Source organism: Bos indicus, chromosome 4 (genome assembly GCF_029378745.1).
Source record: "Bos indicus isolate NIAB-ARS_2022 breed Sahiwal x Tharparkar chromosome 4, NIAB-ARS_B.indTharparkar_mat_pri_1.0, whole genome shotgun sequence".
Taxonomy (NCBI): Eukaryota; Metazoa; Chordata; class Mammalia; order Artiodactyla; family Bovidae; genus Bos; species Bos indicus.
In genome coordinates, this window is record NC_091763.1 from 87,313,361 (window position 1) to 87,332,236 (window position 18,876).

General features: G+C 39.1%; 1 protein-coding gene across 12 annotated transcripts in view; it reads right to left on the reverse strand.

The window, feature by feature from the left end:
* CADPS2 (calcium dependent secretion activator 2) overlaps nucleotides 1-18,876 on the reverse strand; it is a 582,333-nt gene that overhangs the window by 235,836 nt on the left and 327,621 nt on the right. For all 12 annotated transcript variants that reach the window (XM_070787293.1, XM_070787301.1, XM_070787295.1 and 9 more), the window contains one exon: nucleotides 13,265-13,404. In XM_070787293.1, the coding sequence (XP_070643394.1) occupies nucleotides 13,265-13,404 (140 nt within the window). The remainder of the gene's footprint in view (nucleotides 1-13,264; nucleotides 13,405-18,876) is intronic.

Consider the following 18,876-nt stretch of genomic DNA (forward strand, 5'->3'; position numbering starts at 1 on the left):
ACATGCACAAAATTATTGATATGGCTGGTGGGGTCAGAGAATAAACACTTTTATTTTTAACTTTTAAATACCTAAGATTTTTTTCTCTACCCAGTTCCTTTACTGTTTTAAAAAAAAGTTATTGAAGTATAGTTTGTTTATACCTAAGATTTTTTAAAAAGTGGTTTTATGAGGTAACTTTTATGTCCTTGATTCTCTTCTAATTCAAAGTTAAATATGTACTATTACAGTAATAGGAAAATAGTTACATAAATTAAAATTTTATATTATGTAATACTAGTTACATAAAATTAAAACACGGTATTCACATGTGTGTGAAACTTTTGAAAATGGTAAAGCACTATAAAATTTAAAGAACCTTTCATTCAGTAAGAAAAAAACCATGGCATTTAACTGCAAATGAGTGTGAATTAACTGTTTATGATAACAGCTAAAATGTACTGAATGTCAGTTGTGTGCCTGGCACTTTACCGATATTAACTCATGTAACCCTTGCAGCAACCCTGTGAAATAGGCGATTGCTATTCCACTTTACAAGTGGAGAACTGAGGCACAAGGAGGTTAACAAATTTACAGCAAGAGTACACTGTGATGGGGCGAGAGCCAGACTGCACACTCCAGCCACTCCAAGAAAGCAGTACTGCTACGGCATTACATGGTCCTTTAGAAGCTTCCATTCTGCCTCAAAATGTTTCATCAATTATTCATACATTTCACTATAAACACACCTCACACTGTCACTCTCTCAGATATGCTTAGTAAATGTAACAGTTACACCTCTAAGTGAATAACATACGGCTGTCTGTAACTAAGGACAAGTGTTGTTAAATGTCCCGTCAAATGTCTATAACGGTGTCTTGCTTGGTGAAGTTAAGTCGCTCAGTCGTGTCCAACTCTTTGCGACACCATGGACTGTAGCCCACCAGGCTCCTCCATCCATGGAATTTTCTAGGCAAGAGTACTGGAGTGGGTTGCCATTTCCTTCTCCAGGGGATCTTCCCGACCCAATCTTACCCACATTGTGGGTAAACGCTTTACCGTCTGAGTGTCTTGCTTAAGGTCAAGGCAAAAGACTAAACACAAGCAAGCATGTTTTCCTTTGAATAAAAAGGTATATTTGCGTCTAATGCAAAAAGAGGCAAGGTGGGGCCTGATAAGCTATCCACGTTCTCTGCCCTAGTATTTGCAACTGTAACATGACTTTCCGATTTTTTAAAATAGCAGTTTTACTCATTTCCAATCCTTATTCATTTCAGTGATTTTGTTTTGCCTTGGTCATCACAGGCTGCATCAGTCTAGAAATTTGATCACTCAGATTTGATCAATTTTCCTGTTATAGATTTTCACATTTCATAAGAGGGGTTGAGCCATTCTCACTCTTCTTAAAAATGCCATGTTTGTTTAGTTTACTAAATACTCATAAACACACAGTCCTCACAATTAGTGCCTACACAGACAATATTGTTCAGTCAACACACTGTTCTCAAGTAATCATTATATCCCCATTCTTTCACTTACAGGACTGACCAATGAAAACTACACTTGCCCAATTTGGGCAATACCTTCGAAAAAGAGTAATAAAAGAGCTTATTTTTAAAACTGTTTTGAATTATGATATAAGGGTTTTGGAAGCAGTTGCAAACCACCAGTTAAAGGGATTCTGCGAACCACTTATTTACGATATACTTTTAATTAGGTTGTAAAGTCATGGAAGAAGCAATTGATACCTGGTAGTCCATTACATTCTGTATATATGACTGTATTTTACCAGCTTCAGTAGTTTTCCATTTTACAGTTTTATTTTCTAGCCTATGCAATTAGTTTAATAGCTACTCTATTTCAGTGGGAGAAGTAATTACTTCTACTATATCTAATGTATCTTTCAGTGCTGGTTAATATCTCTTTTTAAGCATCAATAATTTTATAGCAAATTTAACCCTTTTATTCATTCTTTCATTCAAAAAGTTTGGCACATGGTAATCAATAAATCTGTACTGAATGACTGATTTGATGAAACCAAGCATGTATTCACTGGCTGGTCAAGTAATGGTAAATAATAAACTCCATTCTACAAGGAGTTAATTTCAGCTGGAGGGACAAACAAAATTGTGGATGACTATTATTCTGTAACAGAGAATGTTCAGTGTACCTGGAACACAAATTTGGGAGACTGAAGTGAAAAGATGAGGAATATGAAGGAATTTTGCATTCGATCTTCATTTGAAAGTACATAAAATCAACCAGTTATCAGCATTTAAATCCTGTGGGCAACATGATGAACCAATTGTTCTAAGGATCCCTGCCTCAGGAGACAACAAAAAAGCTATAGATTTAAGACAAAAATGTAACTGTAAGTAATAAAAGCCAGAAAAAAGAAAAGGAGCTCACATATAGCTGGAGAAGATATATGCTGGTACAACTATTGGTAAAGCTTGTAGTATTGTCTTGTAAAGATAACCTGTGTATTCTCATCAATTCAGCAATTTCACTCTTAGGTACACATTCAAGAGAAACTACATGTGTGCAACAGGAGATATAATAAGCACTGTCTCAAATCGGACAAATCTGGAAATCACACAAAGGTCTATTTGGATAAAATGGATAAATTATGTGTATAGATCAGCATATTCAGGAAATAGCATACATATAATTAAATATAAGGGCTTCTCAGGTGGCACAGGGGTAATGAATCCACCTGCTAATGCAGGAGACACAGGAGATAGGGGTTTGATCCCTGGGTTGGGAAGATCTCCTGAAGAACGAAATGGCAACCCACTCTAGTACTCTTGCCTGGGAAATCCCATGGCCAGAGGAGTCTGGCGGGCTCCAGTCCACGGGGCTGCAAAGAGTGAGACACAACTGAGCTTGCATGCTACATATACTAATTAATGTGATATATGGGACAGGCCAAGAATTAAGACTAACCCAGATTTGTGTATCTAATATATATCAGAAGAGAGGAAAAAAAGTGAATAGGATTTTATAGCAAGACAACACTGCATAGTATCAGTTAGCCTTTGCTGTGCAATATACCACACTCAAACTTAGCAACTTAAAACAAAAATCATTTATTATTTCTCATGAACACATAGTTAACTGAGCAATTCTACTGATCTGATCTGGGCTCAGCATGACCCACCCATGTGTTTTTACAAGCTGGCTAGTTGGTCTTGGTTCACTCATATGTCTGAGACCTTAGAACAATTGGGTTGATTCAGTTCTGTTCCTCTAGTGGTCTAGCCCACATGTGTCCTCATGATGAAGAGAGGAAGAGAGAAAGTGAAAATGCACAAATGCTTTTTTAAGCCTCTGCTTATGCCAAGTTTGCTACTGTCTCAAGGGCCAAAGTGAGTCACAGGACCAAGCCCAAAGCTGGAGGGGACAACGTAGATACAGGGCAAAGGGTGTGAATTTAGGGAGCCCATTTGTTGGGTCCACTTATGTAGTCAACCCACCACATAGACAATGAATTTTGTAAATAAATATCTCCTCCTTCAATGTAGCAAAGCTCAGGAGGTATGGCCAACTTAAAGAGTTTTACATAAGGTCATAAGGTCGGTCGGTCCTAGGCAGACAGAAGAGGGGTGCTCACCCTCCTGGGGCCTGGAAACTATGTTGAAAGGAAAATGGAGAGGAGGGCAGGCTAGAGGAACACCTTGTACTTAAGGAACACACTAGGGTAGACATGGAGAAGGCAACGGCACCCCACTCCAGTACTCTTGCCTGGAAAATACCATGGATGGAGAAGCCTGGAAGGCTGCAGTCCATGGGGTCGCTGAGGGTCAGACACGACTGAGCGACTTCACTTTTACTTTTCACTTTCATGCATTGGAGAAGGAAATGGCAACCCACTCCAGTGTTCTTGCCTGGAGAATCCCAGGGATGGGGAAGCCTGGTGGGCTGCCGTCTATGGGGTCGCACAGAGTCGGACACGACTGAAGTGACTTAGCAGTAGCAGGGTAGACAAGGGCTTCTGCCCCACTCCCCACTTCAGATTCTGTGATATAACCTGGTGGGAGGGCTTCCCTGGTGGCTCAACTGGTAAAGAATCTACCTGCAATGCGGGAGTCCTGGGTTTGATCCCTGGGTTGGGAAGATCCCCTGGAGAAGAGAACGGCTACCCACCTCAGTATTCTGGCCTGGAGAATTTCATGGACTGTATAATCCATGGGGTCACAAAGAGTCGGACATGGCTGAGGAACTTTCACTTTCAACTTTGTGGGAGGGGTCCCGATGAAGCAGACAGAGGGCTGGAGCTGAGCTGGGCTTATAATTTCGTGGTGTAAAGGATTCAGAAATTCCCTCAAAACCAGAGTCATGGAGATGAAGTGATGGGGACTACCCGAGTTTCTGCTCAAGGGCAAGTTAGATTAAGAAGCTATCTTTCTTGGGATGCCTGTACTAGCGTGGGAAAATGTGTAATGCAGAATCAGACTAGTAGGTTCTGTCAAGTGAAAAAGTGGACAAAATAGGATTGCCTTAGTAAAAGCGTGTTCAGGGTACATAAATTGACTGATTTGGTTGAAGTTGTTGGGGGTGTTGGGTACAGAGAGGAAAAGAAGTTGGAAAGATGAGATGGGGCCAGGTTTTTGGAGAATTTGAATGCTAGGCTAAAAGTGTGAATCTAATTCCACAGGCAATGGGGAGGCACTAGAAGATTTTTAGTAGAGACATTAAATTGTATTCCTAACTCCTGCATGTGTTGGAAAACAGGTAAAACAAGAAAATCAGTACAAAAGTCATTGAACAGGTTTCTATGTTTGTTGCTGCTGTTAGGGCAGAGATTACACTGGGGTTGGCAGAAGGAATGGATTTATCAGTGGGAAACACTACAGGGAAGAAGGAGCTTAACTACAATGAATGAAGAAGGAGCAGTTAAAGATGAATATAAAGATCAGTCTAACTGGCAGAAAGGATAAGGCTCTCAATTCCACAAAGCTGGAAACAGCGGATATTCAAATTTTCTGACTGCTATGCTCTTCTACTCAGGATTCTGGCCTGGAGAATTCCATGGACTGTATAGTCCGTGGGGTCTCAAAGAGTTGGACAGGACTGAGTGAATTTCACTTTTGTGCTCTTCTAATCTACTGTCACTGGAGAAGGCGATGGCACCCCACTCCAGTACTCTTGCCTGGAAAAGTCTCAAGGATGGAGGAGCCTGGTGGGCAGCAGTCCATGGGGTCGCTAAGAGTCAGACAAGACTCAGCGACTTCACTTTCACTTTTCACTTTCCTGCATTAGATAAGGCAATGGCAACCCACTCCAGTGTTCTTGCATGGAGAATCCCAGGGACGGGGGAGCCCCGTGGGCTGCCGTCTATGGGGTCACACAGAGTCGGACACGACTGAAGCGACTTAGCAGCAGCAGCAGCAGCACCAATCTACTGTCAAAGAAAGTTTAAAACACTTTTTTCAGAAGTTCTGATACATGAAATAAAGACACTAAAAGATATTCATACTCTTATAAAGGTAATAAACATGGGGGAGGAAATGATTGACTGAGTTACAATTTTCCACGGGTCTAAGGAGCCTTCACATTTTCTCGCCCACTCTCCTTCAGTAACTGATGAAACCCAGGCCAAAAATGATGACTTACCCCAAGTCAGTGACAGAACTGAGACCAAAATACAGGTGTCTTGGCTCTTAAACTAGTTTCATTCTACATAACTATTATCGCACCATCCTCCATCTATGCCACAGTTCAGCTACATGTATCAGAGAAATGAACCAAAAATAGTTATCTTTAAATGTCCAAATTTTTCTTGACCTTCCACCATGCTCAGACCTTTAACAATACCAAGATTTTTGTTTTATTAATTCAGTGTTAATATTTCCAAACTTCTGGATATATCCAAATAATAAAACATACCACAGTCTCAAGTATATAGTACAAAAATTTTATAGCAAGGCTTCAGTTAAGAGGAAACCATTCCATGATAATTATATATGCTGTTTATAAAATTTTATAGTATTCCTGAATAGTTTTCACTATACCTTTTTGAAAAGTGTCCCAAATTAATTAAGATAACCAATGTATATGATCTGTGGTTTCTGAAATAATGAAAAAGAGAGTTAATCTTCTACCCTTAGTTATTTGACCTAAAATACCATTGTTTAAGATGCCCAGATGTGAAACAAGCATGTCTAAAAGAAAAAAAAAGTTATTTGGTGCATGAACAGTAGAAAAAAATAATGTATGTTAAGATGTTACCCTCCTACAGAAAAATATTGTGTTGAATAGAAATACACAGTTTAAGGTTAAAGTTACAGACTAATTTGTCACAGGAGCAATCAGAGAAGTTTGAAAAGGAGTATAACAATTATACATGTAGTTTAATAATTATTAAAGCTATGTTTGAAAAAATTTCTAACGTTATAATTAATCACTAGTTATTTAAAATGAAACCATAGCTCAATGATTTTTATTAGTATATATAAAATGACATGAATTTTAAGGCAGTTGGCAAAATAAAGTTGGCTTTCTGACTTACTCTTATCATTCTACAATTACTAAATCAATGTACTACAGACAGACTTCTCTTACATAAATCATATTTAGAAAAAGAATCAATCATTTTTTAAGAATCTAGCAAATGCTTTGTCACAAGTTTTGGCAAGGCTATAAGGAGTAACACTTCAATGAAAATAGGGTAAGCCAGAATGAGGTAGTAAATTGGGAACTGGGAATGCAAATAGACATATATATGTGTGTGTGTGTGCATATATATATATTCAGATGAATGAAGGTCAGATGTCAAAATTTTAGACAAGGGCATATAGAAGCATATAGAAAAATCATGCTAAAAGGTCAATTTAAAATGAGGAATCAATTTTCCCTGGGAGAAAAAAAAAACAGACTTGTCTTTTTTATAAGGTACCCTACAAGTAAATGCCACTTTGACAAAGATTTTCCTCCTTTTGGTCTTCAACTGTCCCCTAAATTACTCGAAGATCATAAACCTTAAATAAAAAAATAATGAAATTTTATTAAGAGTACAGTCATTTCACTTTAGGAGCAAATGCCACACTTGAACATTAAGATTACAACTGAAAGGTTCCCTAAGCACCACACCGCAGCCCCTGAATGCCTGGCTGGTCCTCTATACAGGGAAGCACGGGAAAACAGCAACACAGCCAGCTTTAGGCTTATCCTGTTCTTCCTGCTTATCTGCTGTCTTGACCCTGAAGGAAGCAATGGGCACAGGGCCTTTTATACCTTTACAATGCAAATTAAGGAGTTTTATATATGACAATCTCAAAGTATTTCAAAATGTCTATTCATTTAATAAATGTTCAAACTGTCAAGCATGACTACACACAAAGGATGATGAGATCTATATGGCAGTGATTTGGCTGACAGTTTACCTTATCAATTTTAACTGTGAAATAATTATTCTACAGTTATATACTTATAAAGTTTTCTTTTTTATTTTTATGGTAAAAAAAATCAGCATCAAGCAGACATGTGGTAGATTCTAGTCATAATGCTTCTACCTATTTGTGACAATTTAAGTTTCTTCTTTTTCCTTTTCAGTTGTAGATTTGTCATAATAATCATTGCTTTATTAGTTCCACTTTATTTTGTCTTTCTTGTGGCTTAAAAAATAACATTTTAATTAGGAAAACATGATTTAATAAAAATGAGGATAGCAGTACTCAGATTTAATACTGTCACTCAGCCACTAGGCTATGCTAAAGGACAATCCATTTGTTCAAAAGCACTTCTGTCTTCCGGCCACCCAAAAAAAGCAGGAAAATAAATTCTAAAGCTGAATGTAAATTACTTAACCACTTGAAACCTAGACTGAAATTCATTTAACAGATTTATATAAGGGTTTATGTAATTAGTTTATATGACATACCGACAAAGAATAAATGTACCCAAATTTTATCACGTGTCATATAGTAATGTTTAGTAAGTTACCCAAATTAAATATCCATTTTCATCTGCATACAGTCAGTCCTGTATGGATGTGAGAGTTGGACTGTGAAGAAAGCTGAGCACCAAAGAATTGATGCTTTTGAACTGTGGTGTTGGAGAAGACTCGTGAGAGTCCCTTGGACTGCAAGGAGATCCAACCAATCCATACTAAAGGAGATCAGTCCTGGGTGTTCATTGGAAGGACCATACTTTGGCCACCTCATGCGAAGAGTTGACTCACTGGAAAAGACCCTGATCCTGGGAGGGACTGGGGGCAGGAGGAGAAGAGGACGACAGAAGATGAGATGGCTGGATGGCATCGCTGACTTGATGGACATGAAGGAGTTTGGGTGAACTCAGGGAGTTGGTGATGGACAGGGAGGCCTGGCGTGCTGTGATTCATGGGGTCGCAAGAGTCAGACACGAGTGAGCAACTGAACTGAGTCCTGTTTAAGAAAAACTATAATGTATAGACATGGGCTGATTACCAGAAACATGAGTTTTAGATTGGTTTCATTTTTCTTTCTGGTTCAAAAAAGATCATTTTAAAACACAACAGTTAAGGTCCAAACACCATTTACTTCATTTATTTTAGATATTCTTTTACATTAAATTATACACTATCCTCTAAATCACTTCTAAACTTTTAAAGTTCTTTAACTTAGGAATGTATTCATTACTTTTTCCTTAAAACACTAAGGAGCACATTATTATCACTTCCGTCACTATTCCTATTAATATCTTTGCTGGTTTACACATGGTGGGAAGTGATAGGGGTTCAAATGGGTCTAAGAAACTTATATAGTCAGGAACACATAAAATACAGATAACAGTAATAAAAATATTTACATAGTGGTAACAGGGCCATATACATATATTAATAAAGGAGAATTCATGTTAAAACAGTTCATATAAGAGACAGAAATTGATCATTGTTGTCCATACCATTAAAACAGAATAAAGGTTTTTATGATGAATGTCCCAAAGATGTCTAGTTCTGAAAAGCTCTCCAAGCACAAAAAGCCATAACCCTCCAATTTATTGTTTGATTTGACAACTGTAAAGATAAATTTTTAAACTGTCTCTCTTTTAATTATTCATTATTCATCTGTTAATCATTCATTATAGGATTACTTATTGATAAAACGTAATCCCGCCCAAAAGCAAAATGCTATTAATCTACTATTCCCATGTATGCCTACATTACCACTTTGGCATATGAAAGAGCACTAGAAAGAAAAAGGTTGGGTGACTTTTGCTTCTTCAATGTAATTAAGTTCAGTAAAATCCATCTATGAAGTGCCAAAGAGAAAGGCGAATATGGTTGTGATAGCTTTGATTATGCATCAATTCATATTTTTCCATATATATTTAAATACAGGGTGATATTCAAACTGTTTAAAGCTGTTACCTCAGAGGCACTGAGAAACCTAGACAGGTGCTTGTGGTCTGCCCCAAGCGATAAATTACTATTACGGCAATGATGAAATTCTGGTTGATAATTATTATTATGTTCAATAATGGTCTTATATAGCCTTTTTGAATAACTATTAGGAAATACAATATTCTTAATTATGCTTCATAACATACCAACTAGCAGAACAACATCATCGATATTTTAATTTCTAGAATGTCTTTTTACATGCCATAAACTGCAGTTACCTGAATGTCTGGAAATGCTTGCCGGTATCTTTTAGTGAAAGTCAAGTGAAAGTGAAGTGAAAGTGTTAGCTGCTCAGTCGTGTCCGACTTTTTCCAATCCCATGGATGGTAGCCTGCCAGGCTCCTCTGTTCATGGAATTTTCCAGGTAAGAATACTGGAGTGGGTTGCCATTCCCTTCTCCAAGGGATCTTCCCAACCCAGTAATCAAACCTGGGTCTCCCACACTGGGGTCAGATTCTTTACCATCTGAGTCACCAGGAAAGCCCTTAGTAAAGGTAAGTCACGACAGTTCTTAAGTTTTGCAGATTACATTCAGAGACTATGATATATTCTCCTGAGTCATCTCCTTCATCTATAGTCTTGGGCAGTAGTCAACTCCAGAATCATTCTGGGGGTCCTCATTTAGCCAGAGGGCTCTAAGATGTGATATCAACCAATTCTCCTTCATTGCAAAGGAATGATAAAAAGGGAATATACATATAAAGTCTTGAAAGGCAGGTGGATTGTCTCACCTGACTGGACTATTCCAGAGCAAGAAAATGCCAAGGATGAGAGAGCAGAACTTACTCTCCACAGGAGCTGAAGGCTTCAGAACCTGCCATGTGCTCAACTTCATATTCAGTATGGTTCTTGGGACAATCTGAAGGTTCTAAGGGTATTCATCACGGTGCTGCCCATGTGTAAATCAGGGGCTATCTTGGTGTAGCAGTATACAGGTTCCCATTTCTTTTTTAATATATATATATATATATATATATAAATTTATTTTGGCTGCACCGGGTCTTAGTGACAGCATGTGGGATCTAGGAGGGATTGAACCTGGGCCCCCTGCATTGAGAGCTTAGAATCTTAGCCACTGGACCACCAGGGAGGTCTCCAGGTTCCCATTTCTTGTGCCATTATTCATCAAGAGACTGAATCCAGAAGAGTAGGGAATTAACTATAAGGCTTGGAACATAATGTGTTCCTTTATATCTCCCTCTAGTGTCTATTACTCTGTAAGTATTTTAGAGCACTAGTACTCTCTCTAGTCTAAGCACTCTCCAGAACCAAAATTGTCATGGTTAGCTAACGGCCCTTCCAGATCTCCTGCCTAGGTACACCCTATGACAGATGGCTGGACTGCCTTTCTTCCCCACTGCCCACCTGCTGAATTTATGCCTCAAGCTTCATCTCAAAGGCAGTTGTCTTCTGAGACTTCCTTTGACCAGCTCCAGCAAGAATCAGGTATTATTTCCACCAGTTCCCACTCCTCTTTTATGGTGCTTATCACTCAGTATCATCATTATTTGTCTACAAGCCTGAACCCCTGGCTAGTCAGTTTCTTCAGGCCTGGGATGTATCTCACTGAGGTTCGTTCTGGCTGACACAGAGGAAGGGCTCAATTCATGACTGCTTTGTAAATCAACAGTGAGCAGATAGATGGACGGGGGAAGAAAGAGCCCTAGGTTTTAAATCCCTGGAACTCTATCTGAGTCATAGTTACACTGAGCATCACTGCATTAAAGATACGATACTATGGGATATGTAAATTCTTGTTCTTCCTCAGAGACTATCCACTGAGGTCTTTTTTGCCCAAATATGACTGGTTCTGACAAAGCATACGCTATTGCCTGCTCAAACCAAGGAAGCCATATGGTCCTTAGAGGCTCATCTCAGCTGCAGAAGGTACCTCTGGGTTGCCTCCTGCTCAGTCTAACTTTTCTCCCTAATGGTCATTTGAAGAATCCTTATCTTGTTGACTTACCAGTTAACTCTGGCACAATGTTAGTGATTTAGCTCCAAAACCAGCAGAGATGCCTCTTTGTACAAGAAGAAACAGAGACTGTTAGGTTTGTGGCTAAACTTTCAGTTCAGTTCAGTTGCTCAGCTGTTTCCGACTCTTTGCAACCCCATGAACTCCAGCACGCTAGGCTTCCCTGTCCATCACCAACTCCCAGAGTTTACTCAAATTCATTTCCATTGAGTTGAAGATGTCATCCAATCATCTCATCCTCTGTTGTCCCCTTCTCCTCCTGCCTTCAATCTTTCCCAGCATCAGGGTCTTTTCACATGAATCAGTTCTTTGCATCAGGTGGCCAAAGTATTGCAGTTTCAGCTTCAGCATCAGTCCTTCCAATGAACACCCAGGACTGATCTCCTTTAGGATGGACTGGTTGGATCTCCTTGCAGTCCAAGTGACTCTCAAGAGTCTTCTCCAACACCACAGTTCAAAATCAATTCTTTGGCCCTCTGCTTTCTTTATAGTCCAATTCTCACATTCATACATGACTACTGGAAAAACCATAGCCTTGACTAGATGGACCTTTGTTGACAAAGTAATGTCTCTGCTTTTTAATATGCTGTCTAGGTTGGTCATAGGTTTTCTTCCAAGGAGCAAATGTCTTTTAATTTCATGGCTGCAATCACCATCTGCAGTGATTTTGGAGTCCAAGAAAATAAAGTCTCTCACTGTTTCCCTGTCTATTTGTCATGAAGTGATGGGACCAGATGCCACAATCTTAGTTTTCTGAATGTTGAGTTTTAAGCCAACTTTTTCACTCTCTGCTTTCACTTTCATCAAGAGGCTCTTTAGTTCTTCTAAGCGTTCTGCCATAAGTGTGGTGTCATCTGCATGAGGTTATTGATATTTCTCACAGCAATGTTGATTCCAGTTTGTGCTTCAACCAGTCCAGCACATCTCATGATGTACTCTGCAGCTAAACTTTAGTCATGAAAATCATTCCATTCTTTTTTTTTTAAATTTATTTATTATGGCTAGCACCCTAGGCTAGAATTTGGCTGTAGCGAGTCACAAAGCATTAAGCTGGGAAAAATCTGGGTTTAAATAAAAGCTCACTGAATTGTATTCATGAGTTTAGGCCTATTTCCTCATCAGCTACAAGGTAAAAAGGAACCTCAGAGATAAAAGCTGACACTGACCCATGGCAATCCCCAGGGGCCAGTCCCTGCACTTCTAGTTATCCACAGGATCAGCTTCCTCCCATATTGATCTGGTTTCTCACTCACATACTGGATGAATACTCATAGCCTTCCCATAAAATCTTATACAGTCTCTTGGGTTATATCTGAACCAGCATTTAACTTTAGTCTATGTAAGTGTATTTCTGGTGATCTGAAAGCTAGGCTTTTTTCCAACTATTACTGTATTTTGAAAAATATGTCTTCAATGTTACCTCCATACATCATTGTTCTTTATCCATGTAAATGATGTGTAATACCAGTGTAACCAAGTACCAATAATGTTAGCATGCAGTTACACTAAATACTCATATATTTAGCTATAAAAATGTCTATACATTTAAAAAATTAAGTTAACCTAGAATGAAATTTGAGGCTTCCCTGATGGCTCAGATGGTAAAAAAATTTGCCTCCAACGCAAGACACCAGGGTTTGATCCCTGGATCGGGAAGATCCCCTGGAGAAGGGAATGGCTACCCATTCTAGTATCCATGGAGAATTCCATGGGCAGAGGAGCCTGGTGGGTTATAATCCATGGGGGTGCAAAGAGTTGGACACTAGTGAGCAACTAATGCTTTCACTTTCACCCTTTTCATGAATGTAATTTTGGTGGGGGGGAATTCCATGTGAATGCCCGATACTTTCTCCGAGGAAAATGACAAAAATGATACCATGAAATTCAGTAATTCAGAAGAAAAACCTCTTCAAGTACACACTCACCCACTATGTTTCATATGTGGTGGTTTATCCATTCGCACTGCCAATTTGATTTTTAAGTCAGAGTCCTGGCTATTTTTTGGAACTATCATTCGGTGCAACTCAGCTGACTTGGAGCTGCTGGAAGTTGGGTATAATACCACCTGTAAGGGACAAAAAAGAACACATTTAGGTGTACAATATAGAACTTCTAAGGAGCAGAATTCAATCTTTTCTATACATTTTCCTGTCTGAAAAGTTGGTGTCACACCTAAATGTGTTTGATAAACCATTTCACTCCCACCACAGCAAATGGATTTTCAATACAGACTCCTTTACTTTTTTTTGACAAATATGTGTTTTCATATTATCACATAATGAGTTTTCTTCCTGTGTCACTTCATAATGAATTAATAGCACAGCAGCTACAGTTGACTTGACAGTTGAAAAATACTTAATAGACACCTATAATTTCAAGACCACTCTAAACTCCTCAGGGCAAAGGAGTTCAGAAAGAAATGGTCTTTGAAATTACAGATAGCATGCTCAAAAAGCAAAACCAATTATTGGAAGTAGCAAATGTATACCTCGTGTTTTAATATTTTCATTGCAAAGCAGTATTAAAGGAAATCAACTCAATTAGAGATGGGAAAGACGGATGACCGCACATCCATCAATACCCAGGAAGCTTTTTCCTGACTACATGTTTTCAAAACTATAAAGATGATATTATGAGGACTCTAACAAAATAATTATTTTTCATAAAACTGCCAAACTATCAAGTCATCATTTCACAATCCCACAGTCCCACAGAGTCAACATGGGCAAGAAATGCTCTTCAGATGCTAGGTATCAATTAGATAAAAGAAAAAGTATTGTCCCCTTTTCAGTCAGTCATGACACCATTTAGACACAGCCTAATGATTATTTTTAAATGGAATAAACATACGGAACTCAGGACATTATATTTTCAGCTATCCTTATTTTAAACTATCGTGAAAAAGTAAATAAACTTGAAGTTTCTAAGTAAATGGGAGAACTATAAACATGCTTAGGTATGATAAAATGTTTTTAAATCACAACACGGTGACTGAATTTGGTGTACTCTGCAGAAAATAAAAAAATCTTCGTTTCCACATGTAAGTGAAAATATTCACGAAGAAATCTTAAGGCAAGGCTCTTTCTCCAAGAGAGACAACACAGTCATATCATAAAAGTTTCTCAAACGAGTCTCAACTTCCAAGTTGTTGAATGTATCTACTACCTTGAGACTTTTCTCTAGCCCATCCTAGAAGCCACAACCAGGTTCAGTCCGGCATTTCTACACTTAAGCATATGAAGGCTCAGCCAAGAGCAGATTACATGGCATTTGTGATGTTTTCAAAAATTATGATCAGATTCTAGAATGTATTCTTTTTGACTGCTGGACTATCCAATGGGATATTTTACAGATACTTTAAACAAATGGCAAAGGAAAACGAGTTGAAAGTTTCTGGCTCAAACCAGCAGACAAAGGAATGTCATTTTTAACTCAGGCTGCTGCTGCTGCTGCTGCGTCACTTCAGTCGTGTCTGACTCTGTGCGACCCCATAGACGGCAGCCAACCAGGCTTCCCCTCCCTGGGATCCTCCAGGCAAGAACACCGGAGTGGGTTGCTATTTCCTTCTCCAATGAATGAAAGTGAAAAGTGAAAGTGAAGTCGCTCAGTCGTGTCCGACTCTAGTGACCCCATGAACTGCAGCCTACCAGGCTCCTCTGTCCATGGGATTTTCTAGGCAAAAGTACTGGAGTGGGGTGCCATTGCCTTCTCCTCTCAACTCAGGAGATGATTCCAAAAAAGAAGCCAAGACTAAAACAGAGCTATACATCCTCTGTAGTTGTAACTGCTTTTCCCTAGCAAGTCTGGAAAGCTTTTTCTATTTCTCCCTATCCCGTCTTTAAAAAATAAAAATTTGGCATGAACCACCTACAGACTTTATTCCTTTTAAATTCTTCTATGTTGATATGAAATTTGGTATTATTCCAAACTCCAAACGTCTCATACAGGAAGAGAATATTTAAAACTTTTGACAATTTCTTATTCTTCAAACGTCAATAACAGGTTACTAAAAAGGTCCAAAAATAACTATTTGCAGTTGATTCCCAAATTAAGGATCATCTCAGTACTGAGCACCATCATCTCTGCCACATTTTAATTTTCTCATGAATATCTCTAACTGAAGTCAGTAAAAGATTTATTGCTTATCTCTTTTCAATTAAACATTTAAGGGCTTACTATGTGAGGACACAAAGATGAAAGAATAAGCAAGGAGCTGATGGCTTCTTCCTATTGGAGCTAAAAACTCAGATGATATATGGTAATATCACTTCTTTCTACTGCCTTTCTATCCCTTGGGGTGCAGCAGTTTACTGATTTTGTTAGCCTCTAAGTTTATTCAACATCATTTGTTTGGTGTCTCTGCTCTATTACACATGTAGCTAATTCCCAGTGTTAAATTTCCTCCATTGAAATAACCTGGGATTTTCTGTTTTTCTGGGCACACTGTACTTACTAACCAGAGAAGGCAATGGCACCCCACTCCAGTACTCTTGCCTGGAAAATCCCATGAATGGAGCTGCCTGGTGGGCTGCAGTCCATGGGGTTGCTAGGAGTCGGACATGACTGAGCAACTTCACTTTCACTTTTCACTTGTATGCACTGGAGAAGGAAATGGCAACCCACTCCAGTGTTCCTGCCTGGAGAATCCCAGGGACAGAGGAGCCTGGTGGGCTGCCATCTATGGGGTTGCACAGAGTCGGACACGACTGAAGCGACTTAGCAGCAGCAGCAGCAGCAGCAGCAGTACTTACTAACGGTACGAACACTGTACTAAAGGTGCAAATACTCTCGTGTAACAAATGAAGGTCCATGGATATGAAATCTACTGCTTCTAAAAATGGTACTGGTGAAGAAACTCTGTGAAATGGTTACCAGTTTTCCAAGTAGAAAGTGATCATACTCCTTTACATGATTCAGCCATGGATGACAAGACAAAGAAGAAGTTTCTAAATGTGCAGAGATCAAAAGGCCAGGGAGAATAAAGGATGAAAAAAATTCTTTTTAAATGCACAATAATGCAATAATTTCAAATGCATAATAATCAAGAACTCCTGAATACTGCGAGGCATGGAGCCTTCAGAGGGTTTGCCATGGCAGCATCTCACTGTTCTCACTGGACAAGTATTGTTCTGTATTTCCCACTTCACATTTTTTTTTTAATAAGAAACTTAATTGTAGCTTTCCTGCCCCCTGATAAGCTGCTGTATATTGGATTTGTGCTTGGGCAGAGTGGGGAGGGGAGGGGGAACAGTAGGCAGTTAACATAAACCCTAGTTTATTGGTCACCAGGCTCCCAAGAGCCACAGCTAGATCTGATTGAGATGCTGGACTTTCGACTGGAAGTAAGGACAGGATGAAATTCTGGGCTGTTTCCCTTGAGTTCAACTGAAAGCATTCTATGGGTGGGAGAAAGGGTAACAATTGTTGTTGTCTTGGCTAGAGGGGTGAGCTATGACAGATCATCTAACTGTCCACCAGGATTCATGCTTTCATTAGTACAGAATTGGTGCCAGGAAGCAGCTAGCCAGCCATATCTTCTAGCTCCCCTTGCATCTAAGTAGAAACACATGAAAGTTCCAGCTAAAGGAATATGAAGACAAGTGGTAAGTCTTTGGGGTAATGATGATTAAGATATACGTAAGCCGTATTCACTTACTTGCTAGCCAGAAGTAGAGGATTACAATGTTCTAGGAAATGAGACAGCTGTAAGAGGGTGGAAACCAGAGTCCTGAATCACCACATAGAGGAAATCTAGCTCAGGAACACCCACAATAAATGCCTGAATAGTCACTGGAAGGACTGATGCTGAAGCTCCAATACTTTGGCCACCTGATGTGACTAGCCAACTCACTGGAAAAGACCCTGATGCTGGGAAAGACTGAGGGCAGGAGGAGAAGGGGGTGACAGAGGATGAGCTGGTTGGATGACATCACTGACTCAGTGGACATGAATTTGAGCCAACTCTGGGAGACAGTGGAAGACAGAGGGGCCCGGTATGCTGCAGTCCATGAAGTCGAAAAGGGTCAGACACAACTAAGTGACTGAACAACAACAATTATTTTAAAATTTTGAAATGTTGTCATTTGTTTGTTATAGCATATAGTAGTATACTAACATTACATTAACAGAGCTTTGCTGCATGAGACTTGCACATCTAGTTGAGTGCTTCAGGATTTTTATTTCATAAGTAGATAAGCAGTTCTTCTTCAATAGGACTTAGTTCATGTTCAGAGAGGGATGTCTGATGTTGATGTACATAATTAAATAATTATGTACAATAATTAAAATATTTAGTATACATAACATTTTACTAATGATTCTTCTCATATTTTAGTTAAATCTTGTGCTCACTTGCTCAGTTGTGTCCGACTCTTTGTGACCCCAAGGACTGTAGCCCACAAGGCTCCTCTGTTCATGGGATTTTCCAGGCAAGAAAACTGGAGTGGATTGCCCCTTCCTTCTGCAGTGGATCATCCCAACTCAGGGATTGAACCTGTGTCTCTTGTGTCTCCTGCATTGGCAGGCGGATTCTTTACCACTGAGCCATAAAGAAAGCCCAATTCTTCTCATATTTTAGTTAAATCATGCTGCTGCTGCTAAATTGCTTCAGTCGTGTCCGACTCTGTGCGACCCCATAGACGGCAGCCCACCAGGCTCCCCCATCCCTGGGATTCTCCAGGCAAGAACACTGGAGTGGGTTGCCATTTCCTTCTCCAATGCATGAAAGTGAAAAGTGAAAGTGAAGTCACTCAGTCGTGTCCGACTCCTCGAGACCCCATGGACTGCAGCCTACCAGGCTCCTCCGTCCATGGGATATTCCAGGCAAGAGTACTGGAGTGGGGTGCCATTGCCTTCTCCAAGTTAAATCATAGCTCTGTACAAAATAGTTGGCTTCTCATATTATTTAGCAAAATAGCTTGTTCTTTGCTATTCATTTCTCTTAGCTTTTCTACACACATTTCTGTTTCTAGTCTTCTTAGTTTATTTTTATCACCAACACATGAAATGACTTGTTATTTAGCATAACACAACACATTTTACCATTTATTTTAAATATAAAGCCAATGTATCTTCTTCATAATAAAATGGAAACATTACTTTCCATCTTTGCTAAAGTGTAATGGAAAACAAAAAAGAAGTTTTATTCAGGCTTTGTTTAAAATTGTCAAATTTAATACTAAGGAAGACAAAGAAGTATAAAAGCATATATACATAATATTTAGAGTAATATGGAGTTCAAAAGGATTTTCCTGTTAAAATATACTTGTACAAGCTGACACCTCTACATTTTTTCCTTCTATTACATTAATTAATTAAAGCCAAGCCACATGCATCTGTACATATGCACATATTAGTGTACATATACACTAATGTGTATATGAATTCACAACTTAATATGTCCCTAAACTGTTTCAAAACCCGAAAAACTAAAAACTTGGGAAGGGGGTATCTCGAATAACTGAGAGTGAGCTAGGTAGGATCTGAGTGAGATGAAGAACTCACCACCTTTGCCCATAAATCTCTCAGTCCAGAGGAA